The following is a 25,717-nucleotide window of genomic DNA, read 5'->3' on the forward strand; positions in this document are numbered from 1 at the left end:
GGAATATCGCTTGTCTAATTAGATCGCAAGCGTTATGACCTAATCAGATAACACGTTCCTGTGCCGTAGTGTGACTGCGTCAGATAACGGTATCTGCATCATGGGGGTTTTCTGCCTCATGGGCTGACTGCTAGTTAACTTGTTGGTTTGTTTAACTAGAATAGGGTCAGGAATAGGGGGATCGATTCAGAACCTATAGGAATACATGACACTATCATCCATACATTATCACTAATTCATTCGTAATAAAACACACATCTTATAAGATTTCTATGAAAGGAACTGTTCACACTACCCTAGTTTCACACATTTAACAGTATCCAGGTATAAGAATAAATAGCAAAAGACACATAACTCTTCTTGCAAAGTCTTACATATCTAATATATCTGTATTAGCAATATAGATTTCTTCATTATTGCACACCTTTTCCTCCATGCATGTAAGAAATCGGGATTTTGGTTGCGAGGGGTGAGGCCGTACTCAAACAGGAACCACAACCCTTGTCAGGGTGTGGCACGAGAAAATCCCAAATGAACCTGTCCTCAACCCTCTGATAGCTTGGCACATAGCAATCATGCTTAAAATAGAGGCAATAGGTAAAGTATTTATGTAGCACTTCAAACAGTAATAAAGTGAAAACACAAGAAAAATCTCAGACCAATTTAGAAAAAGAGTACATTTTAATAAATAAATCAAGACCAAAATGCCGAAAAAACACAATCCGTAGAACCTGAGATATGCATGTTTAAAGATTTCTGTTAAAATAGTGCCAAAAATCAAGCTGCACCAATGGTGGATATCTGACTGCACCAGACAGGGACAAGGTCACAACTTCAGGCCAACCACGATAGAGCGCAAGCCAGCTACAGGGACCCAGTGAAGCCTGTGGCTCAGGAGCACCTTAAATCCTAGTTGTGAAGAGTCCCGCGTTGTGCAGCAGAGGTGAATGCGTGCTGTCGAGGAGCTTCAAGGCTACAGTGCAAGATCCTGTGTCGTAGTTGAAGATTCCCGTTGACAAAGGCTTGTGATGTGAAGTCCAGCGTTGAAGATGCGCTGTGCAGCCGGGGCCATGCTTCAGTTCCAAGGAGCTGTGAGGATCTTGTTGAGGAGAAGCTTGTGATGAGAGCCTGTATACGGAAAGTCCATGCAACAGAGGTAATGCATCAGTTCTGCTCGATCCACAGATGGGCACCTTCAGGCCCGCGTCCAAGAATGTGGTGGGACCACTTGGCAGGGTAGGATTCACAGGTGGCAGAGACTTGGTGCTGGGTTCAAGGTTGTTGGGGACTTCCCACCCTTAAGCTCTAGTTAGGAGGCCAACCAACTAGCCCTTGGAATCACTCCGGGGTTCTGGGTTTAACAGATGAAGGTCCAGTCCTTCTCACATAGGCAAGGGGTTAGCATGCAGCAGGTCAGCACAGCAGGGCAGCAGTCCTCAGAACAGCAATCCAGTAGCGTGGCAATTGTTTCAGCAGCACAGCAGTCCTTCCTGGCAGTCCATGGGTCCATAAGGGTACTGAAGATTTGGGTTCTTAGGTGCAATATTTATACCTGCTGCCCAGTTTCTGGGGTCACAAAAGACTAGTGACAGTCCCTTTGAGAGAACACTCAGGCAGAGCCTTTGTGATTTGCAAGTGTGGTAGGTCCTAGCTACTCCCCCTCGTTAACCACCCTGCCAACACTTATCTTTCCTTTGTCTCAATCTCTGGGAGCAATACACAAAGAACCACTGCTAGTTACATCTAGTCAAGTGACCAAGGACCGGGCTGAAAGCACCAAATAGTTAGGACAACAAAATCACACCGGTCTCAAAGTGGAATTTTCAGAATTGTGATTAAAAATCTAACTTTACGATTAAAGAGGGCTTAATTACAATTCTTTAGACAACAAACTTGAACCATCTACCTGCTCCCAACTGGAAGATACAGCTTAATAAATGTATTAAGGTACCTCCAATGTGATTTTATGGGAGAGGTAGGTTTTGCCGTAGTGAAAACGTATATTAGAGTTTTTCACTACCTGGATATGTAAAACTTAAAAATACATGTCCAACTTTTTAAATACATTGCACCCTGCCCTCTAGGACGTTCTGGACTTGCCCTGTGGGTGTCTTATATGAATTTAAAAAGGAAGAATCGAACACGGCAAAAGGTTTATTTTTCCAGGGAGAAATGGCAGTTTAAAACTGCACTAGTACACACAAAAGAAGGAGAGAGGGTACGAACTCACCTACCCCGAACCCCCGGTCAATACTTAATACACCAGAAGGAGTAGGGAGTAATAAAATATTTTTATATTTCGTGATGGCACGTGCTGTGTGTGCTAATACTGCCCTCACTCACACAGGTGTGTGACATGCTTCATCATAAGGCTACTTACAAAACATCTCGGCGTAGCCACGCTCGTGGTGGAGCAATAGGGTGGGTGAAGACAATACAACACAAAGAGAAACAATTAATTTTACAGTGGCTGGGAACGAAGGTAGTGAAAGTGCAGTATAGTGTGGGTTAAAAATAGCTCGGAAGTATCTCTGTGCCTAAGACTTTATTCCAGGACCTCCCAGCCAGGGTTAAAAACGTAAAGGACCACCATCCTTCACGTTTTTAACCCTGGCCGGAAGGCTCAGGAAAGATGGGTTTGGCAGTTTGAGCGATACATGTGCGCCACAGACATTGCAGAGGCCAAACACCTTGATCTTTTTCTAAATTTCTTAGGGGATGAAGTGGAAGACCTGCTCATAACATTTCACAGCGTTCAAACGGCAACCTACAAGGGACTTATAAAGTGCCTCACATATAAATTCTACCCGCAAAGAAACATTGTCTTTGAGAGGTTCACATTTAACATCGCGTGTCAGAGCAGAATGGTCCCTTGAGGATTTCGCAACAAGACTGCGAAAACTGGTCACATATTGCGAGTTCGACAAGTTTGACAATGTACAAGCGATACGACTGCGCAACACTGAAGGCTGCCAGTCTGTGGAGTACCGCGCACGTGTTCTGAAGGAACAAACGACTCTGGAGAAAATACTGACCAAGGCCCAAGCGGAAGCAAGAGCAACAACACATGCCAAACAGATGGAGCTGGGAAAAGAAAGAAGGGTGGACTAAGCGAACCGTGTTACTGGAAACAGCAAGAGAAAAGACAGTACACCGTCAACAAAGAAGCACGAAAGAACGTGCTATCGATGCAGACTTGAATTTCCACACGTCGGTGCGTGCCCGGCAATGGGCCAGAAATGTAACCGAGACAACCACTTTACAAGCACCTTAATGAGTAGAGAGTTTAAAAGTGAGTGAGGTAGACCGACGAGACCACGGATGGCAACGAGCAGGTATGCCAGGCACATGGAAACAGCAAGTCACAGTTTCTAAGGTGAATCGGAAGGAACAGTAGCACCAGAGAGTGTGGAACGACTGTATTTGATGTCAGATGCACCTACGGAAGACCAAATGTCAGAGCACGTTCATCTCGAAGAGCAGCATCAGATCAAGAAAACAGCAACAGTGGACATTGAAGTAGGGAGACACAATACACGTTTCAAGCTTGATAGTGGGGCCACATGCAACATAATGTGCATGTCAGAGTATGAGAAGATGAAAGTGAGACAGCCACAATCACCGTCCACTGTTGATGTGTTCACCTGGAGTTCGAAGAAGCCAATAGAAAACATGGGGAAATTCACAGAGACACTATCATATAAGGACAGGGCATGCAAAGAGGAGATGCATGTGCTACGGGGAGATATCCCAGCACTATGCCTGCTAAGCAACGTCACGGCGCAGGTGATGGGTCTCCTAGCGATGACATACCACGTCAGGGAAACTGAACATTTTACCCAAACATCCGGCCATACTACAAGGCCTAGGCAAACTAAAAGGGAAACAAAATCACACTGCATATCAACAAGGCGATCAAACCTGTAGCTCAGTACCACCGCCGAGTACACCTACAACCACAGGTCGAGGAGGAAATACAAAGTCTTCTGGCCCGGGACATCATTGAGCCTGCAGAAGGGCGGAACCCTGGGTGTCTCCAATAGTGGTGGTTCCGCAAATAACACCTCAAAGATTCGCATATGCGTGGACATGAGGGTACCAAATACAGCGATTGAGAGGGAAAGACACCCTGGGCCACACCTAAAATACACGATCAGCTGTCTCACTGGCGCATGCCAATTCTCGAAGCTGGACCTGTGCAAAGGGTACCATCAACTGGAACTTGACCAGCAGTCAAGGTACATTACCATGTTCTCCATGCACATGGACCTGTTTCGATACACGCGACTGAGTTTTGGCATATCATCGGCTGCGGAGATATTTCAGGAGACCATCAGACAGGTAATAAGGCCGCTGAAGAACAGTTTAAACTACAGTGACGACATCCTAGTGTTTGGTCGGTCAGATGAAGAACATGACAGTGCTCTGCGTGAAGTATGCCTGCAACTGGAACAAGCAGGACTAACAGTGAACGCAGACAAGTGCAAGCTGGGGAGAAGTGAACTGGTATTCTTCAGACATATCTTCCCCAAGACAGGCATGAGGCCGGACCCCAGCAAGGTAGAGACATTGAGAAAGGCGAGTCCTCCAACAGATGTCGCAGAAGTGAGGTCATTTCCTGGGCTTGCTAGCTACTGTGCTCGCTATATAAAAGACTTTGCCAAGGTGAGCACACCGCTTCAGGACCTAACAAAGCAGAGTCCGAAGTTTATCTGGTCATAGGAATGCAGTTGGGCATTTGCAGCCATCAGCGATGTGGTGATGGCTGCAGATCATCTTGCCTATTTTGATCCATTGCTATGCACTGAGCCGACTGTGGACGCCAGCCAGGTGGAACTAGGAGCAATACTAGCACAACATCTGCTGGGTAGACTCACCAGGAAAAATTGTTGCATATGCAAGCAAAAGTCTGTCTGACATTGAAAGGGCATACTCCCAACCAGAAAAGGAAAGCCTAGCAGTGGTATTGACGTGTAAACACGATCACATGTTCATCTATGGGAAACCGTTCACCATCGTAACTGATCATCAGGCCCTGGTGACAATATATGGCAATCCGACTGCAAAGATGCCGCCTTGCATTGAGCGCTGGGGTATGCGATTGATGGACTATGATTTCAAGATCCTGCACAAGCCAGGCAAAGAACACAACCCTGCTGACTACATGTCACGGTACACCTTACCGCATGCACCAAAGAATACATCAATGGCAGAAGAATATCTCAACTTTGTGCTAAGATGGAACACTCTGGCGCCAATAACATTAGCGGAACTAGAGCAGGAGACAGCGAGGGATGCCACAATGCAAGCGGCTAAAGTAACGACAAGACAGCAGAGATGGAGACACATCAACATCAACTGCAAGAGTAAACAAGGAGATGTTAGCGCTCAAAAGATACATGAAGAACTATCAGAGACTGAAAATGGAATAAAAAAGCTAGGAACAAGGATAGTAATACCAAGTGCACTACGTTGAAAGACTGTTAATTTGGCACATGAGTAGCACAGAGGCATGGTCGCAACAAAAAAGATGTTACGGGAGAAAGTATGGTTCCCTGGCCTAGAGAGAATGGTGAAGGACACTGTCCTAAATTGTCACATCTGCCAAACAAGAGGACAGCCAGCAAAGCCTGAACCATTAAAAATGTCGGAACTTCCAGTGGAAGAACGGACAACGTTGGTAGCAGACTTCTCTGGGCCCTTTGACACAGGCAACTACTTGCTCGTGATCATGGATGAATACTCAAGATTTCCCATAGTGCGCCACATCTCATCAACATCAGCAACCGCGACACTGCCAATACTGGACGACATATTTGCGGGCTGGGGCTCCCCAGAAATATTGAAGACAGACTGGTCCTCCATTCTCAGGGGAGGAGTCCCACAAATTCATGACCTACCTAGGCATTCATCAAAGGAAGATAACGCCGCTGTGGCCAAAAGCGAATGGCATGGTGGAGAGGTTCATGGGGGGGGGGGGGGACATAAAAAAGGCAGTCCAAAGAAGGAAACTGGCACAGATTTCCATAGGCCAAGCACTCTGTCAAGTACTACAGTATTATAGAAACACCCCCCAGAGCTCCATAGGATGATGTCCCATTGAATTAGTGCTGAGGAGGACAAGCAGGATGAGGTTACCACAGTTGGAATCAGAGATGCCACCAGAGCACAGCAGCATTGCGGTCAAAGACCCAGAGGCAAAAGAGAAGATGAAAGCGAACGCAGACGCCAGGCAACATGCCACTCCGTCGCACCTCAAGCAAGGGGACTCAGTGGTGGGTCATCAGCGGCAACAAAGAAAGTCGGACAGCCCGTTCTCAAAGGACCCGCTAACGATAACAACGGTCAAGGGGTTAATGATAACGGTGGAGTCGGGCCACTACCGAATAACAAGGAACAGTTCTCACTTCAAAGGACTGAAGACCATGGATGAAGACAGAGAGGACACAGCAGTAGAGAACATCAGCTCACAGGAGAAAAATGGAGTGATGGATAACAAAGGAAGAAGAACAGACAATGGTGAAGGACAAGAAGAGGGATCACAGAAAGGAATGGAGAGGACTTGTCCAAGAAGAGTGAGCAAAAGGCCAAAAAGACGGATTGAAGAAATGTAGTGATGGGGATGTGCAAGTGTCTCTACATCTTCTTTCTGTTTCTCTATCTTTCTTTTTCCCTCTCTATAAAGATGTCTCTCTCTCTCGCTCTCCCTCTTTCTTTTCTCTTCTCTTGTTGTTTCTTTCTTGTGACAAAGGGGGAGATGTAGTGACCTGGGTCTAGGGGCACTAGGACTCTGCACCAGAGCATGGGGAGGGGACAGGAACCAGACACCACATCTGGTCAGGGAGTGGGGAGGCCATTACTAGACACAGGGGCAGTAAGAACGGACGTGCATGTGGGCACAGCAAATGGGCCAAATAAACAAGCAGTTAATCACTGACCTGTCTCGGCGTGCATTCATTGAAGACACAACAGTACCATTAGCTATTCGGTATAAGTATGGGCGATATTGCAGTTTGTGGTAATGGCATATTCCATGATTACTTATTGGCAGCGTGAAAAAGTGTTTCGTTGTGAAGACTGGAGTCGTGAGAGCATTGCCATTGTAATGCAGGTAAATTAAAAGCCTGAGTTGTAAAGGCTTTAGTTATGCCGTCATACATCGCACCCTGACAGGTGGAGAAGCACCAGATATAACAAGGGAATAGAAAGAAATGTTGTCGGAATCGGAGAGCGTAGATCAAATTGCAGCCAGTTCTGTTTTAATTTGGTGCAGCTCCACAATACATGGATTAGGTCACAATAATTTTTTACACACCTCCAACATTCAGCATGAGAATGCAGTCCCGCTCTATGCTACCTCCAAAGTGTCTAATACCAATTGTAGAGGTTTTTAAAATAGGTAATCTAAACCTGACCTCTAAGCAAGCAATTATATGAGATTAATAATGCAACCAGTATTGAGGTATGTAATTAAGTTGCATTGATGTTTGCCAGCAACCCCATTTCACCTCTTTTGCTTAAGTCGATAGAATGTGCTCTATCAGTAAACCGTACATACCAGATATAGCACCTTTAAATTTCTCCCAAATCAAGTTATTTTTTTGGGAGGGGAAGTCGGGATATTTAGAGGTGCTGACCCATTTCCATAATGGTGTAAGATCGAGTGAGACTTTGGTTTGAAGGTCTTAAAACGTTTTCAGCCTATCAGTAAATACAACTGATCTAAGTGTACAATGCCGGCCTGCCGTTTTTCAACTGGCCCAGGGGATAGTAGTGCCACCCACTGTTAGTCGGAAACTATGTTTCAGACTGAATGTGTGAATCCAATGGCAAATTTGTAAAAGGCCAAGTGTGGATTTCCAGGCAGGCAGCTAGCAAGTCTTAAACCAGCAGGTATCCTCTCTTGGTGAAGTGGCATGAATTTGTCTAAGGCATCTAAGTTAGGATCACAGGCTATAATACCTCTTCTCAATGGCCAAAGTGGAATGTCCGAGGTGTCTGATAGCCAAACTGTGAGAGATGGCATGCAATTATACAATCACTTATGGGGACCCACAGTATACCATATTCAGTATGATCATAGAGTTTACTGGGCTTCGGCTTTGGTCTCCTATCACCACATATTAATGATTTCCTATCAGAGTCCCTTTGGGATGTATAGATTTGTTAATTAGTACAGGTAGCATTCTAATACATATTTGTATCTTTGGGCACAACTACCATTTTGATTACCTGTGCTATTCATTGTGAAAGCTAGAGCTGAGATCACCTTCCAAACCAGGCACAAGTCCTAGCTATTAATGGAAATAGCGAGTGCCTCCACCATACTGGTTAATCCGCTATTGATTCCAATTCCTAGGCAGTACATTTGGGACCCATTTCAAATTGCAGCCGTCAATGCAGGCAAGGGTGGTTACACTAGGCATAGGCAAAACCTCACATTTCTCCTAGTTAACCTTGCATCCAGAGAAACGGAGAGTTTATCAAGCTACGATATCAGAATTTGTTTTAGTCAGGAGAAAATTGTCCACATCCAGTGAGGACTTTATAGGAGATGTCCTGGTGGGGTGGGGACACCGTGTATCTATGGGGAGGATCTGAAGGCAATGGCTAGTGGCTCTACAACTAGAAGAAACAAGAGGGGAGATAAAGGGTACCCCCGCCTCATGACGCTTTTTATATATATGGAGGGCATGAGACTGGAACCCACTGCAATTCATTTGCACCTTCAGAGCCTGGTCAAACTTCCTAAGGGCAAAGTCAGCTGTTTGCGGCAGAACCTCGGAGTACTCCTCTAACTTTTCGAAGTCACTTTTGAGTGTTCAGGAACTCACGGGTGAGTCCAAGGTGTAAACAGTGACCAACCACCTCACAAGGAGTCTCTCAACAGGTCATATGTCTGTAGAACCAAGGAACTCACAGTGGTGATGGGCAACTTCACAGAGTACGTTTGGTGGGGGTCATACGTTGCCACAAAATAGTAGTTCTGGTCGAGTGAGCTTTTCTAGTATAAAGTTTTACTGAAACTGGGGCTGGGTTGTTCACAGTCAGTTTAGCTAAGCAGCCCAAAGTACCTAACAGCAGCAAATTGTCACCCTGCTTGTTGCACACTGCAGAGGATTCCTGCCTCCAGCACAAAACAAGCATTAGAAATGCAATAGGTCTCGCATGTGCTTAAGTTAGAGTTATTGGCGTTGTAAATGGCGTTGTGAATGTCAATTTCTTTTATCACAAACAAACATTTGAAATGAAAGACCATGACGAAAAGGCTAAGTAGCTGGCTGTGTTATCTTGCTGGCATGTGCAAGTCTACAAAATGACAAACGTTTTTCTTTTTGTTTACCGATTCACGTTGGAGTAACACGTGTGTGGGTGGGGGGATAACACAGTTGGCTTAATCACGGAGGGTGGGGAAGCAATATGAGGCGTGGGAAGCAACATAGAAAACATAATAATGATGTTGGTATTGAAAGGTAAGAAATGAAATATGCACAAGGAAATATAGGAAAGGCCCTAGATGAACTTGTTTAAAACGAACACTTTTGGGAGGATAAAAGGAGTCAATCAGAAATATGGTAAGTATGCACTGCTTCAAGGGAGGAGGGAGGAGACTACTAGGACAGACTAAAGCAAATTAAACCACTGATTGAAAGCAACAAAAAGCAATGGCCAGAGTTGCTTTCCAGATCAGCTATCGAAATGTGCCCAATAAGTCTGTCACAACAAGATAGCTGTGCTATAAACGAAAGAACTTGGTAAGCCACTGAGCTTAGAGCAGTACAATGTTCCCGTTTCTTCAAGAACAGCAACTCTACTTGATAGAAGCATTGCTTAAATACTTTTTAGTCACACAGGCCTTCGAAAACTGGCCTGACCTGGGTGGCAATCAACGAGATACCAAGATACTAGATCTTGGAGACTACTGCATAACAAGCAAAAATGTTCAGGTCACTTATTACTAAGTGTTTGGTAAAGATGGCTGCGACATAACAAATGTTCACAATCAGCACGGTATACGGTTATTCTACTCACAGATGAAGAGCATATGCTCTAACAAAGTAAAGGACTATCGACCATACCCAATACAGGAGTAACCTCTGTACTTCTCCAGTGACGCATAAAAGCAAACACTCTTCAATTATCTGCTAAGATCAAACGCAATTTACCTTCAAACTAATATACACAATCACTTCTAAACAGATAGATTGAACATACTCTACTATTCCCACACAAATACAAGCATTTACAATGCAACGGTCTGGCCTTTGCAAAAGTTAGACCTATTGGCATTGTAAATGACACATTTTCTATTTATGTGTTGGTTTTGAAAACAGATAAATAAATGGCATTGTCATTTACAATGCCAATAGCTTAATCTCTCGCAAATGCGAGACCTATCGCATTTGCACCCACACACAGAGCCACACATAGAGCCACACACACACACACACACACACGCGGAGTGGTGGATATAGTGGTGGTGGATGTGGTGGTGGATGTGGTGGTGGTGGATGTGGTGGATGAGGTGGTGTTGGATGTGGTGGTGGTGGATGTGGTGGTGGTGGATGTGGTGGTGGTGGATGTGGTGGCGGCAGATGTGGTGGCGGCAGATGTGGTGGCGGCAGATGTGGTGGCGGCAGATGTGGTGGCGGCAGATGTGGTGGCGGCAGATGTGGTGGCGGCAGATGTGGTGGCGGCAGATGTGGTGGCGGCAGATGTGGTGGCGGCAGATGTGGTGGCGGCAGATGTGGTGGCGGCAGATGTGGTGGCTGTGGTAGAGGATGTGGTGGCTGTGGTAGAGGATGTGGTGGCTGTGGTAGAGGATGCGGTGGTGGTGGATGTGGTGGTGGTGGTAGATGCGCCTCGACGCTACCTCCAGCCCCTCGCAGCGCTGTGCCGGAGGTCGACGGGCACAGAAGCAGGAGCTGGGCGAGAGGGCGAAACTCTGAAGCGAAAGTGAAAGCATCCGCTCCCCGAGGTGCCCTGCCCAGGAAGGAAGAGCTGTGGCCTCCTAAACTGCTGCAACTATCCTCACATTATTTACCCAGAGGAAACCATACGCCAAACGTTCCCAGAGGGTGCAGTTAGCACCAGGCTGCCTGCCAGGCCTGGGATTAGGACCTAATAATAAGTCGGTTAGCTACAGATGAATACCAATGCTGGGACCACCAGCCTGGAGGGATGAACAGATTTACCCAGGTGAGTGTATTCTTTAGTACCCGGGAAAGGGCCACGGGCGTCCTTCGAGAGGTGTGTGTGTGTGGAAGGAGGGGTACACTACAGCTCCGGGTTATGCCAGGGAGATCGCCCAACTGCAGTCGGGCGGAGGCCGTGACCCTCCCCGCTGTCTCGCCCTGCGCCCGTCTATAACGAATTTGCCTCACAACTCAAAGCGGCTCATTTTCAAGCTTAAGGAGACCCAGAATGAGCCGGTGGGGGAGGGGAGAGGGTAGTACTGCCTTCCCACCTCTTAATATAAGCTTTTCTGTGTCTCACTCACCACTTACGGAACACCGCCATTTTGACAACCACCTCCCTTACCATTATCACCAATACCATAACGTCCACCATTACGACCGCCAGTATCACCATCACCTCTATTGCCACGTCATTTGCGCATGCTTTACAACACGGGAGCAGGGTCCATTGGCTTTGCCTTGATTGTTTCCTATGAGTTTTGCCTTCCCTCTCTCGGAAGGCAGCTAAATCTGGTTTACCTCCAGGGGTGGTACTGTTGAACAACTTTCGTGTTGCATTTTTGATCATAGAATTTCACTGAAATTAACAATATTTTATCACTCTAAAAAAGTTATTTTAAATATATGTGATAAAATGTTCCAAAGATGTGATAAAATGTCCCAAAGAAGCTAAGATTACTTCTCGAAGTAGATGAAAACACTTTAAATGTGGCAGGCAGGATGGGTTGAATTGACTACACAAATGTATCATAAACCTTTCACCATCATTTTCTCCCAATAATCTTTTATCCAAATGTGGTCGGCCTATGTGCTGACTTCTGGACAATATAGGGAGCTCGCATGGCCACTGCTACAAATACACGGTCACTGCAGACTGACCTCAAATGAGACGCTGACTGCTGGGAGGTCATTTCATAATAAAAGTTAGGTGGTATTGCTTCGGTTTAGAGTGGTTACACAGAAGTCAATGAAGGAATATTAAAATGGGTCCTTGCCACGAGATAGTGTCCGAGGACGATCTGCAGACTCACTCTCAGACTCAAAAGCACCCAATGTAGGTACAAATCTGACTGACCGTGCTTTCCACGGACGGCACGCCACTCTCTAGCTCGCATAAAGCAAGGAAGATCTGGAGTTAGAAGTCCGGATCCACGTCCAGTGAGAAGGTGAGTTCCGAGCGGTCCCGGCACAGGCAGAACACCGTCAGCAGCATACCGCAGCGCACAGTAAATCAACTAGGGGGAATCGGAGAGCACAGTAGTCCGGTCTGGGAGAAAAGGGGCACTGACAGGAAACATCACGGATGGACAGGGATGGAAGCTGCCTCAAGTACTCCTCCCCCTGCCGGTTGTAATCTTTAAAGTTGTAATCTTCCTCTCAAACAGGCAGCCTGGAGTGAGTTTGGAAGGCAGCACCGAACATGATGCAATAACAACAAAGCTAGAGTTTGTCAACACTGAAGTCGGCATGAATGAAATGCGTGCCTTTAGGCCGCAGGCAGGACGAAAATGACAAGTAAACATACACGTTAAAAAATCGGCTATTCACACACAATTATGTCCAGCAAATGCTGTTAAAGAGGAAAACCCCGGTCTGGATCCGGGTCCTGGGGGGAAGCACTTCCGGGTAGCCGCTGGCAGCGCGGCGGCCCCTTCAGGTCACTGCAGGCGGTGCGTCAGAGCGCTTCACAATAGGAACAGAAATGATACATGAGAAGATTACGAGTGAACAAGTTACAAAAGCAGACGTTAAGTTACATGAGGCAAAAGTGACAATTGTGAACAAACAAAATAAAAGAGGTAGCAAAGGGTAGATTACAGGAGGAATAGACTGGGACCTCGGCGAGAGGGAGGGTGTAACGCCAACCACTAGAAAAGGGGCGGGGCTTGAAAAACTAGAGAAAAACACCCCCGAATCTGCTCAAGACAGGGCTAGAACCGAGTGACGCCCCTCTCCTCCAATGGCTGGCCAGTATTTATGAGGCCAGCCAATGGAGAAGAGGGGCGGGTTCAAGCCCCCATACTAGACATCATTAAATCTTCGGCTCCGCCAACCACTGCTTACAGCAGTGCGGACGAGGCCTCGACCTAAAAAATGGCCCACATTAGCATAGTCTTTCCGCAAAACACTGCTTCTGCGAAGTCTTATTAAAAGAAGGGGGGGAGGGTGTCTCTAACTGAGGCATGTTTTCTTAACTTTATTAGATAAGAAAAATGCACGGATTAGTTCACACTGGTGAAACACACCTGAAAACAAGTGAGGTCCCTTCTGCTCAGGCCCCCCCCCACCACCAAATGCATGCTTTAACGGGCCGGCCCAGAGAAAGAAAGGGAGTGACACTTCTGCCATGATAAAAGGGAGGTAATGGACGCCCATCTGCCTCCAGAAAGGCCACACAGGCACCCACTGGAGGCATCCGAACAAAGACACCGCCCAAATCGCATCCCCCAGGCTGCCCAAAACAAGGAGAGACCCATAAACAGCGCAAAATCCCAGGGGTACCCCACAGCCCCAGGGAACCTCGTATACCTAAGGCAAGCTTGATGCTCGGATCCTGAACGAACAGAGGGTACCAGGGAAAGCCCCGCGCCCCAGAACCTGCAGAGCATCCCGGTGGGACTTCGAAACTCTAGCGCATAGAATCGATCGACTTCACCACAGGAGCAACAAACCTATAATGCCAGAGGCCAGTGCATCAGCCTGCATCAGCAGTAGGGGTACAAATAACCCTCACAGGAACTAGGGCCACGTACATCACCACTGGACACTCCTTAGCCACACAACACCCCAAGACAATCGCAGATTCACCTTTAAACCACAGGGGAAGACGTCCACAGATGGGGAGCCTGTTGCTGTCCCCCAAAACTACAGCCAGAGACGCTGGCGCGGCTGCCTAGGTCAAGATTCTCCCAAGAGCATCCTGGGGTAACCGGAGCAGCCCAGAGAACTGTGCACATTGGCCCTTGAGATTCGCTTCCCCCTCACCCAGCAGCATTGCCAACAAGTGGTACAGGCGCGCCCTTGAGATGCACGGGACCATTGCCCCTGCGAAGGGCACATGAAGAGCTGGAATACCTGATCAGGCAGACTGCGTCCTCTGATTCCACCTGGCACCGCTGCTCCCGCCCCTGCTGTTCCCTCATTCCACCCCGGGTGATTTAATTTCCCACGTGCGCACCCATGAGTCCCTCTAGTCCTCGCCTCCTGCTCCCCGTGCTCCTCCTCGGGGGTGGAGGTGCGCGAGCTTCAGGGGTCCTCCTCGATGGGGTCCCCGGAGGCGCCGCTCCAGACACCTTCTCCCTCCACATGATAAAGCTCTACCAGAAGTACCAGCGCGCAGGAAACCGTCCGAGGGAGGGGAACACCGTGCGCAGCTTCCGCGCAGTGCTGGGTAATAGAGGGGGCGAGGCGGGGCAGCGGATGAGACCCACCAAGTGGGGTGTTCCTGGAGAGGCGCACCCTATCATCCAATGGGCCTCTGGAGACGAGGGGCAACAAACGGGTGGTGGGGGGGACTAGAATACCCTCATGGGAAGCCCTGGCTCCCGCAGATACGCAGGAGGAGTGGGGTGTCCATGGAGAGGCGCACCCTATCATCCAATGGGCCTCTGGAGACTAGGGACAACAAGGAGGGGGGGTCTAGAATTGCCTCGGTGCCCCACGGGGAGCCCTGGCTCCCTCAGATCCGCAGGAGCAGAGGGGTGACCCTGGGCAAGAGGTAGTACTGACAGAGAGGTCTGGTACCTGGAAAGAGTTAACCATCCCGTCCAACTGGCCCCAACAGGGTTGGGGTGACTCCAGGCAAAAAACATGACCTCTGGATGAGGTCAGAGTGGGACCATTGGGATGCGAGTCCCAGGAGAGGCGCGCGCAGCAGCCCGTCCTGTGAATGAAGGGGCAGGGCGGGGACACTTGTCAAAAGATGGGATCCACGAGAGAGGAAGCAAACCTAGAAAGCTTCTCACTCATTGGCTATAAATTATAGGACCCGGTAGAGGGGTATGACCCCGGGGTGGGGGGTGGGGGGTGGGGGCGGGAATGCGGGGCGTCTTGAAAGCGCAGCATCTCCTCCCTGCAAATGATGGCTCAGAGTGAGAGAGACGGCGCCGCTAAAGGGATCCCTACAAGCATGGGACGCTTAGATAGACCCTCTTCCCTTGCACACGATGTGGCCCCGGGAGGAGTGCAGCCCTTGGGTACATAGGGGCGCCACTCCCTTTAGAAGCACAGCACCTATAATTGGGCCCCGGGAGGAGAGGATTGAGCCCAGCCCCAGACACATGTGTTAAGATGGTAGGCGAGGTGAGGGTGTACCTCAGGTACAGAGTGAGGAGAGAGCGGGACGCATCTCAGGGCAAGAGATGACCCCTGTAGAGAATTACCCTGGAAAATGAGGACCCACCTGCTTCCCCCTACCAGAAAAGACGGGATAGAGATGCAAGTACTGGGAGAGGGTGGGCGCTCTTATCAGACACGGGTGGCAGCAGAGAAGGCCGACGGGTGACAGGGCAAAGAGTACAAGTTATGATGAGGACTACGGACGCCTCACAGGAGACTCTAGGCGCTTTTCCTGTGGTAGAGGCAGAGTTCTGGGTTGTTCCAGAGCACGGGTCTCCAGGGCTGTCGGCAGAGGTTGGGCTCAATGGACCATGAGCTGCGTGTATGGGTCTGAGAGCCTGTGGCGTGGTGGGAGGAGGCAGCGGGAGGGGTTCCGTACACTGGAGTACTGAGTTCTGTGCTGTATATGGATATTCAGTGGTTCTCTGCTGGGGTACGGGAGTCTAAGCTTTTGTGCTGTGGGGAGGGAGGGGGTGTCTAGCGGTTCTGGGCTGGGGTCCGAATTCTCTGTGGGTGTGCTTTGTTATAGAGTTTGTGGCTCTGTGTTGTGTGCTATATGTCGTTTTTCCAAGCTTATTTTACACGTTTTATGGTGTTGAAAGGGTCTGTGAAAAAAGTGTATGTTTTGTACAGCACACAGCGTGAGTGGAAGCACCTTTAGGTGCTAAGGTGAGTTTGAGGTTTGAATTTAGGTTTTTTTCGGGGGGGGGGGGGGGGGGGGGCAAGAGTAACAAGAATATAGTACACCTTGCAGGACAATATAACACAAACACGCACAATTCAACTCAATATTTTACAAATTAAAAGAACACCCTTCGGTGTAATCCACCCAGTTTACCCTAGCACGATACAATGTAAGTAACTACAGCAGAATGACGCGCATTACAAACCCCTGTGATATAAAAACATTCGCTGTGATATAGTATTAAAAAAGTCAGTACATTTTAAAACAAAAGCGTACACCATATACAAGCAGCAAAACGCACTGTACTATAAAAGAATGCAATCACACGTCTTTCGCTCTGTCCTTGGCTGCAGGCACGTCTCCGGCGCGTGCATTCATTTCAGGGGTGATGTCATACAGTAAGGGGCGCGTGAAATAAGAAATGCCTCATTTCTGCTGAACGTGGCTCGGTTTATTCCGTTTTAGGGTCCCATGACTATTTTACTGAAACTTTGTACCAGAGCAGAACGATATTTGCACCATTAAAAACAAGGAGGGTCCATCCATTGCAATGCCTCCTTCCAGCAAGGAGAACGAGGCAACAATGACAAAAACCGCACGCACACAAAAAAAAAAAAAAGGGGCGGGAACAGGATACTGAATCCCGACCCTCCAGGACTCCCTGACCTGCCTCATGGTTGCCAAGGCAATATTTCTAAAAATATTGTCGTGCTACCGTAAGGCAGGTCATGGAGTCCTCGAGAGGAGGTATCCAGAGCAGACAAATCTGCTAAACAGGAGCTTTTTCCAATGGCAGGCCTCAGTTTCGAGAGGCCTGCCAATGTAAAAAAGGGGCGTGGCTTCACGCCATACTGAAATCCCCTCCTCACAATATCTCTTTGCCTGCAGCAGCGCATGCGCTGCAACGCAGGCTTCGACCTAAAAAGGAAGCGTGGTTGAGATGACAGCATAGTCTTTTCTATGAGGTGTGTACCTTTTATATATTGTATTGCATACCGCTTCCTATCCCAGGAGCTCCGGAAGAAAATCTTTGTGTGAATGTTTTCTCTCAGATAACACGCTGGTCTGAAAGCACTGGATCATATTTTCAGTGCAAGCACAAAATGTCCTTCCTGTGCACTGAAAGCCAGTCAGTGCACTTTGCCATACACAGAATTCCAGAGAGATGGAAGATTTACAGGGAGTCTTAACCTAAACCAGCGAGTGTGAGTAGGACAGTTTGTGTAACAGGAGACTTTGTAGTACCAGTATTTGTAAAGCGCGAACAATTACCCGAAGGTGTCAAGTCGCTGGGGGCCGTCGGGAAGATTAAGTGAGCTATTGCCTAGAGTCACATGATGCTGGGCAGACCCCTGCCGCCAGAGCCAGGGATCGAACAGTGATCCCCAGCGTCCTGCGTCAGTCGCCCTGGCCGCTGCGCCACACCTCTTCCACAAACCCCATTAACCCTAGCAAAATAGGCCAGCACGGAATAGAAAGTTTACTTCTTTTCGATTCCCAAATAATGTGACTGACTTTACAGAGTTTGAGGATGAAAGCTAAATCGGCAGCAGGAGTCAGGGTGGAGAACAAGGGGAGGCACCTCGAACTAGGAGTACTGAACCTTGACAGGTTAGCAGCAGTACCTGCAGTTAAGAAGAGTTCTAGGGTTCTCCTCAAGAGAGAACACACGATCAGAGCTTTAACAGCAACTTGTTTTTTTCATAGCATTCATTATCAAAGATTTGTTTTAGTTTACAATAACCCGAGGAAGCAAGTGAGACTGTTTTAAGACTCTCAACATGTAAGCTTTACGGATGAGACATGGCTGAATCCTGCAGACAAGCAAAACTGTTTGACAGCGAATTATCACAAAATGTGTTTGCTCAGTTGCCTACAAATAAAACAATTCAATATAAAAACCAAACAGCTTATAAGAGAATTCCATGCAGTCATATCAATTAATGTTCAGACCTACAACTGAAATGTAATTGGTTGCACGCAGAAACTGGAACAAGATTACAGCCGACCAGCTCGCGACTTCCCTGAGCATGAACCCTTCCACCAGCGCAACGAACCCAAGCCAGGCGGCCACCAACCTCGCGAAGTGGATCAGCAATTGCGCAGACGACCTCGCCCCTCTGAAGACCCCGCCTAGCAGACCCAGCAGCAAGAAAGCACCATGGTTCACCGACGAACTCAAGAGCTCCAAGAAGAACTGCCGAGCACTCGAGAAAGCCTGGCGCAGAGACCCAACACCGAACAACATGACTACCCTCAAGCTCGCCACCCGAAAACACCACCAACTGATCCACGCCACCAAGAAAACTGCATTCAAGGAACGACTGGACAACAACGCACACAACAGCAAGGAACTCTTCAACATCGTCAAAGAGCTCTCCAACCCAAACCCCGGAAACAACGACATCACCCCTTCGCAAGGCCTCTGCAACTCCCTCGCCTCCTACTTCCACAACAAGATCGCGGACATACACAACAGCTTCAGCACTCAACCGACGCACGCCACGACTGAACCACCGCCACCCACCACCACCCTCCGCGCCTGGACCCCGATCAGCACCGAAGACACCATCCACACAATGAACTCCATCCACTCCGGATCTCCGTCCGACCCCTGCCCTCACCACGTCTTCAACAAGGCCGACGCTGTCATCGCACCCCACCTGCGGGACATCATCAACACCTCCTTCGACACCGCAACCTTCCCGGAGAGCTGGAAGCACGCCAAACTCAGCACTCTACTTAAGAAGCCATCAGCCGACCCCACCGACCTCAAGAACTACCGCCCCATCTCACTGCTCCCGTTTCCTGCAAAAGTCAACGAGAAGACCGTCAACAAGCAGCTGGCCGCCTTCCTCGAGACAAACGGATCCCTCGACCTCTCGCAGTCTGGCTTCCGGGCCAACCACAGCACCGAGACCGCCCTGATCGCAGCCACCGACGACATCCGAGCCCTGCTCGACAACGGAGAAACAGCGGCCCTCATCCTCCTAGACCTCTTCGCGGCCTTCGACACTGTCTGCCACCATACCCTAGTGCAGCGCCTCAGCAACGTCGGAATCCAGGAGAAGGCACTGGAATGGATCATCTCATTCCTCGCCGGAAGGACACAGAGTCCGCCTCCCCCCGTTCAGATCAGAAGCCACCGAAGTCATCTGCGGCGTTCCTCAAGGCTCCTCGCTCAGCCCAACCCTCTTCAACGTCTACATGAGCCCCCTCGCAGCCATCGCACGCCAACACAACCTCAACATCATCTCCTACGCCCACGACACCCAGCTGATCCTCTCCCTCACCAACGACCCCGCCACCGCCAGAGCCAACCTACACGAAGGGATGACAGACGTAGCCAAGTGGATGACGAACAGCCGCCTGAAACTGAACTCGGACAAGACGGAAGTCCTCATCCTGGGATCTTCACCCTCCGCCTGTGACAACTCCTGGTGGCCCCCCCCCGCCCAGGGCAGCGCACCCATACCAACAGACCACGCACGCAACCTGGGCTTCATCCTGGACTCCTCCCTCTCCATGACCAGACAAGTCAACGCCGTCTCCTTGTCATGCTTCAACATCCTGCGCATGCTACGTAAGATCTTCCGGTGGATCCTCACCGAGACCAGGAAGACGGTCACCCAGGCCCTCGTCACCAGCCGTCTGGACTACGGCAACTCGCTCTACGCCGGGACCACCGCCAAACTCCAGAAGAGACTCCAGCGGATTCAGAACGCCTCAGCACGACTCATCCTGGACATCCCCCGTCGCAGCCACATCTCCGGACTCCTGAGAGATCTGCACTGGCTCCCGGTCAACAAGAGAATCACCTTCCGTCTCCTCACCCACGCACACAAAGCCCTACACAACCAAGGCCCAGGATACCTCAACAGCCGCCTCAACTTCTACGCTCCCAAACGCCAGCTTCGATCGACCGGCCACGCCCTCGCCGCCGTCCCCCGCATCCGAAGAGCCACCACAGGAGGAAGGTCCTTCTCCTACCTGGCCGCCAAGACTTGGAACTCCCTCCCGACCCACCTCCGCCTGACCCAGGAGCACCTTGGCTTCAGGAAGAAGCTCAAGACTTGGCTGTTCGAGCAGTAGCGGACCCCCCTCCCCTAGCGCCTTGAGACCCCCGGGTGAGTAGTGCGCTATATAAATGCTTTGATTGATTGATTGATTGATAATTACAAATAGTATAACTAATTATTGTACCTTTGCATTAATCAAAACATTTGCAGCGATTAAACTACAGTAATGAACAACTCAGTTTCTCTTTCACCTGAATTTCAGGAAAAAATGGGTTACTGTAAAACAAACATGTTCTAAATGCTTGTCACTGGATCAAGGAAGCCCTTTAATATTTCTGAACTCCAAGAAGTTTGCAATATTTCTGACAATCCACGTCATTAGGCACACCTTACCAGACTCTTGCTGAGACAGCTGAAAGAGTGATGGCATCAGAGGTTGTGGGAAAAAGCACCCCTCATGTTTTTTCTCGAACTGTTCAGTTGTAATATTCTCTGCGTTCAGTGCAAACCAGGCTACTAGGCCATCATCCTCCTTTTCACCAGCATGCACTTCTTTTACACAATGAAGCACATTTTGCTTTATTTCCACTCCAAGAAATATAAGCGACACGTGTTCAGGCTGGGTCAGGTATTCTTTGACCTCTACATGGTGAAGCCTACAGAGCCGGACATCCCCTTCCTCTGTATTATCACCTCCTTTCCCTACAACAAGCAACGGGCTTAAACATGAAAAGAGGATGTACACCGTGGCATCCTGGCACTGTTTGGTTAGGAGCCAATCAAGGTCAGTCCTTTTCTCACTCTTCCTGTCCAACAGGGAGCTGCTGAAGTAATTCTCGTGTTCTTCCACTGCATCCGGCAAAAACCAAGGCTTATGTCCACCTTTAATAGAGGCCAACAAATTAGCCACATGTTTATGGCCCCAGAACTTGGCAATATCCAATGCAGTTTGCTTTGATTTGTTGACCAAAGACTTGTCGCACCTGCGAAATATTAAAATAATCTAATCAAAAGAGTCATTTCTCATTTTAAATTTCCAATTCAACATTTTAATAGTATGGTTAATAAAAGCTAGCCATAAAATGTATGTTCATTTAGCAGTATTCTACAAGCAGAGAAGGTAAAACTATAATAAATGAACAATGTTTACATAAGAAATTAATTTCTTCATCTGGAAATCTTCAGCCTATACATTAAAATAATTTGTACTACTACTTTTAATATCTATTACAAATGCAACTGAATGGTGAAGTTAAATTTTATGAAACCTGCTCCCAGACACAGTCAAATGTTTGGGCCTTGTGGCAAGATAGGCTGTGGGTGAGGTATGCAACACCTGTCTGTCCAGGAACAGCAGCTTGGAGGGTTTCTGGGGGAAGACTTCCATAGGGGTGAAATTATTTTTTTCCTGTTGGAGCTTTTCCCTCCAAAAGCAACGGCTTTGGCAGGACCCCGCTCAATACCCATCTGACCTCAAAGGGACTTATGCCTTGCTCAATTGGAGGATTCCGACAGACAATAAGTCAGAAAGTAAAAACTTTGACCAGCAAAAACCTACTTGGCATATCATCCTGCGCCGCATTGCGGTCAGCCTGAAACATGGAAAGATCCTAGTCACATAGGAACCTTACTTCCGATTGGTGCTTTAATTTTTCATGGTGGTTTTTCTCTTCAATGTTTAAAAATTCATCTCTCCGGTTCCTCTTATTGTATTTTTCTAAAGTTTTTGTGTCATGTTGTTTATAATGTTTTCTCAAATGTTAGAAAATGAACTGAAATTTGTATTGTGTTGTGTTTCAGGATTTCTATATCCTTTACACAATCCCCCCACGCCCCGTTAAGCTTTTTTGCTCTGTGGTATTGCTGTCCAAGGATGATTGTAGTTTTAAATTATTGAAATCTGGTCTTGTACCTCAATAATTGCTAACATTATTACTTGCAGTGGACTTTTCTTGTGGTCGACAGTCATTCACTCAAAATATTAATTCACTTTCATAATGGGGTAGTATAGTGGGTTGCATGCACCTCCTTGCTCAAGTCTTCGCTAGCTCAGTCACACATGGAGGCAAACAAGTGTTTTGGGAAAGCTGCTGATGTATTGCCACTCTGTCTGTTGGACAGTAGTTTGCCTGGGCATCCGGTGATACTCCTGCTTCGCTGCATCAGTGTTGTTTGCTGAATTTGGATGAGTAGGTTCCTTGATCTTACCCTTTCCTCAGTTTTCAGATGTTACAATGGCTGTATGGGATGAAGTGTGCAAGTGTGGTGGCCATATTAGATGGGATTCTATTCTTACAATTACCGTGGATGGTGATAGAGGCTTCATATTTGGGAAGGCCATTCTTCCTTGAGATTTTAAAAACAGATCAAATTGGACCAGGCACAGAATGTTAGGAAGCCACTGGTTTTATTTAAGGTACTTTCAGCCAGATGTATCAAAGGGGTTTAACCATTTTGTGTCTATGAGAAAATGCTTTAGTACATATGGCCTTTGCGGTTTGTGTTCAGTTCTGTCATGCATGGGGATGTAGGAATGCTAGAGAAACAGGCACCCTCCAACCCCTTGGTTAGCAGTATGTTTCTGAGCCCCAGGTTCAAGTCTTCACAATAGATATGTATCCAAGTCTTTTGAAAGAGTGCAGAGAAGTCAAAGCAGGGAAATCAGTTTGGTGTTTTCCCCTTAACCTTTGTCATCTTCTTAATCTGTATGGCACCGTGGAGGAGGATAAGGATTCCAAGCCTAATTCTGATTCCTAGACAGATACATCAGACACAAAGGCCTGCAAATGTCTTACCAGAGGGACAGTTTGGACTTCATTGAAGTAGAGTCAGCCTCATTACCACAGGGGCTGGCTTTAAAAGTTTTATCATGCTACATCATTAAACCTTTCTGGTTTGGGGTCTCATCCCACACAGGTAGATCAACCTTGATCTTGTAAAAATGACATGTAGAGTATTTTAAAGATCTTTCAATATTTTATGAGAACGTTAACAAACTCTCTGAAATTGTGAGACCCGTCAACTCTCATAAATGTGATCTTTTCATGAATGCTTGGAGTAGTGGCTGCTTTCCTACCACTGACCTAATTCTTTACTAAAAAAACACTAATATTTCCATACCCAGATTTCTAGGAACCTTTGTTGGTGGTGAAACCTGCTGCATATATGACACTAGGCATTCTATGCTCTCAGAAACATAGGAAAACAGGCCAGTTAACAATTCACTGTTTTGGTTTTCTAGAGGGAAAAAGACTAAAGGATAGACATTAGGGCATGCATATCCGTAAACCTGAGTCACAGTGGTTCAAAATACTGGAGTTGAAGTCTAGGAATTTTAGTCCCGATCACTTAGAGGTCCTCACCAATTAATGCCTGGTTTTACCTTTCAAAACACCCTGCCTGACCCACTCATGGAGCCAACTGAAACAGAAGAAAATGAATCTTTACTTAATGCACTGCTGCCTTCATGACACCGAACTGTCTCCTTACAAAGGAGAGAGTGGTCTCCAGATCATTCTTCAATGTCTGGGAGTTCCCCCAGTGCCTAGTGGTGCGAGCCTCTAGCTGAAACCCCAATAATATAGGGGTCAATGTTCCGCCAGTGGTACCGGTTTACACTTGTGGAACATTTCTCCTGTGGTTGGAGCATGCAGCAGTTCTGTGGACAGTGGAAGCTGAGCTCTCCTGTATGAAAAGCATTTCCACTGCCAAATAAAGTGAAACCTCTCCTCAACCCTAGAAAGTTGCAGTACTTTTAATAGGGGACACTCCTCCATTTTGTTGTTCAAACTATTAACCAGGGGACCAGGAGTACCCTCCCTACATTTATGTAGAACTCCCTTTCTCTCTCTTTTTGTTTAAAGTACTTTTAATAGTGCCCATGCAAATGTTATGTTATGTTATTGCGTATTTGTAAAGCGCACAGCAACTCAATCGAGTGTCCCGGCGCTAAGCAGAACAGAACGCTACTGAAAAACAGGACCGACTCATGATGAAATTATTGCTGGAATAACCAGGTTTTGAGTTGTTTCCTAAACAGCCATACATCTGTAAGTTGTCGTATTGTAGTAGGTAGCCTATTCCAAAGATGAGCTACCTGTACTTCAAAAGAACGGCCACCTCTGCGGGAACGTGCAAATTTAAACACTCCGGAAGGCCCACATAGAGGACATTAGCGTAGTCCAGCCTTGAGGTAATGAGAGCTTAGAACACTGTCATTCTATGAGAAAGTGATAGAAGCGGCAAAAATCTCCGGAACCTTTTCAGAATGCCATAGCAGGTTCCTGCGATCGATTGAACTTGTTTCTTCATATCTAAAGAGTTATCCATTTTTACCCCCAGATTTCTCACAATGCCAGCAGAAGTCTGCGGGGTGACATATCTGAAGGCCACCATTGCCTCCAAGAGTCTGGCGCTAAAGATCCAAAGAGGGTCACTTCAGACTTCTCAGGATTGCACTGTAGCTGATTGCATCTAAACCAAGCAAAGACCTCTCTTAAACAGTTGTAAATCCTCTCCCCATCAAAATCCTCTCCCTTTTAACAGGTAAACAACAGCTGAGTATAAGCATAACATATAATTATTGCACCTGTATCTTCAGCCAAAGGGGCAGGTGAGCCATATACAGATTGAACAACTGTGGGCTTAAAATAGACCCTTGGAGAACACCGACCTTCATGGGAGGCATACAGGAGGAAAAGGGGAGAGTCCAGACCTCCTGACTTCTGTCATCCAGAAAGGAGGAGAACCATTCCAAAACCAAGCCCCCCACTCTGCACGCTCTCAGTCTCAGTAGAAGTCTATCATGGGGCACGGTGTCAAAGGTGGCCGAAAGATCTAACAATATCAAAGCCGCTCTCCCACCCAAATCGAGAGTCTCTTTGATGGATTCCGAGATCTCGAGTAGAGCATTCTCCATACTGAAATTTGAGCGGAAGCCAGATTGACTCGTGTGGAGGAGGTTGTTTGTTTCAATGAATTTGGTGGTTACAGAATTCACATATTTTTCAATCGTTTTAGCAAAGAAAGGGAGGAGCGAGATGGGTCTGTAGTTGGATACTAATGAAGGGTCAGCTGTAGGCTTTTTAAGCATAGGCAGTATTTTGGCCCTTTTCCAAATAGATGGTACCTGGCAGCTGCTTAGTGACAGATTCAGAACTGCATTGACCTCTGGGTTGATGATATCAGCCACAGTCACAAGTATTTTGGAAGGGCAAGGATCCGAAGGCGATCCAGATTTTAAATTCTTCATTATGTTGAGAGATTGTTCAAAAGTCATAGTAGGGAACTGAAGAAGGAAAGCTTTACATATCGGATGGAAGCTGTGAAGCTGCGGTTTAGCCAGAGTACTAGACGAAGGAACTAAGGATGTTTGAATGTCAGTTATTATATGTGGAAGAAAGGGGGGCCCCTACCTCAAAGGATGAACCCTGGTAAGGAAACTGTACGTTTTTAGAAAAAAGGGAAGCAAGTTGCAC

At 47.6% G+C, this 25,717-nt stretch overlaps 1 protein-coding gene across 1 annotated transcript in view; it reads right to left on the reverse strand.

Moving 5' to 3' along the window:
- The window catches only part of NUDT12 (nudix hydrolase 12), a 212,932-nt gene that overhangs the window by 143,492 nt on the left and 43,723 nt on the right, over window positions 1-25,717 (reverse strand). The window contains exon 3 of the mRNA XM_078675455.1: window positions 20,634-21,223. Within this exon, the coding sequence (XP_078531581.1) occupies window positions 20,634-21,223 (590 nt within the window). The remainder of the gene's footprint in view (window positions 1-20,633; window positions 21,224-25,717) is intronic.

Source organism: Lissotriton helveticus, chromosome 2_1 (assembly GCF_964261635.1).
Source record: "Lissotriton helveticus chromosome 2_1, aLisHel1.1, whole genome shotgun sequence".
Classification (NCBI taxonomy): Eukaryota; Metazoa; Chordata; class Amphibia; order Caudata; family Salamandridae; genus Lissotriton; species Lissotriton helveticus.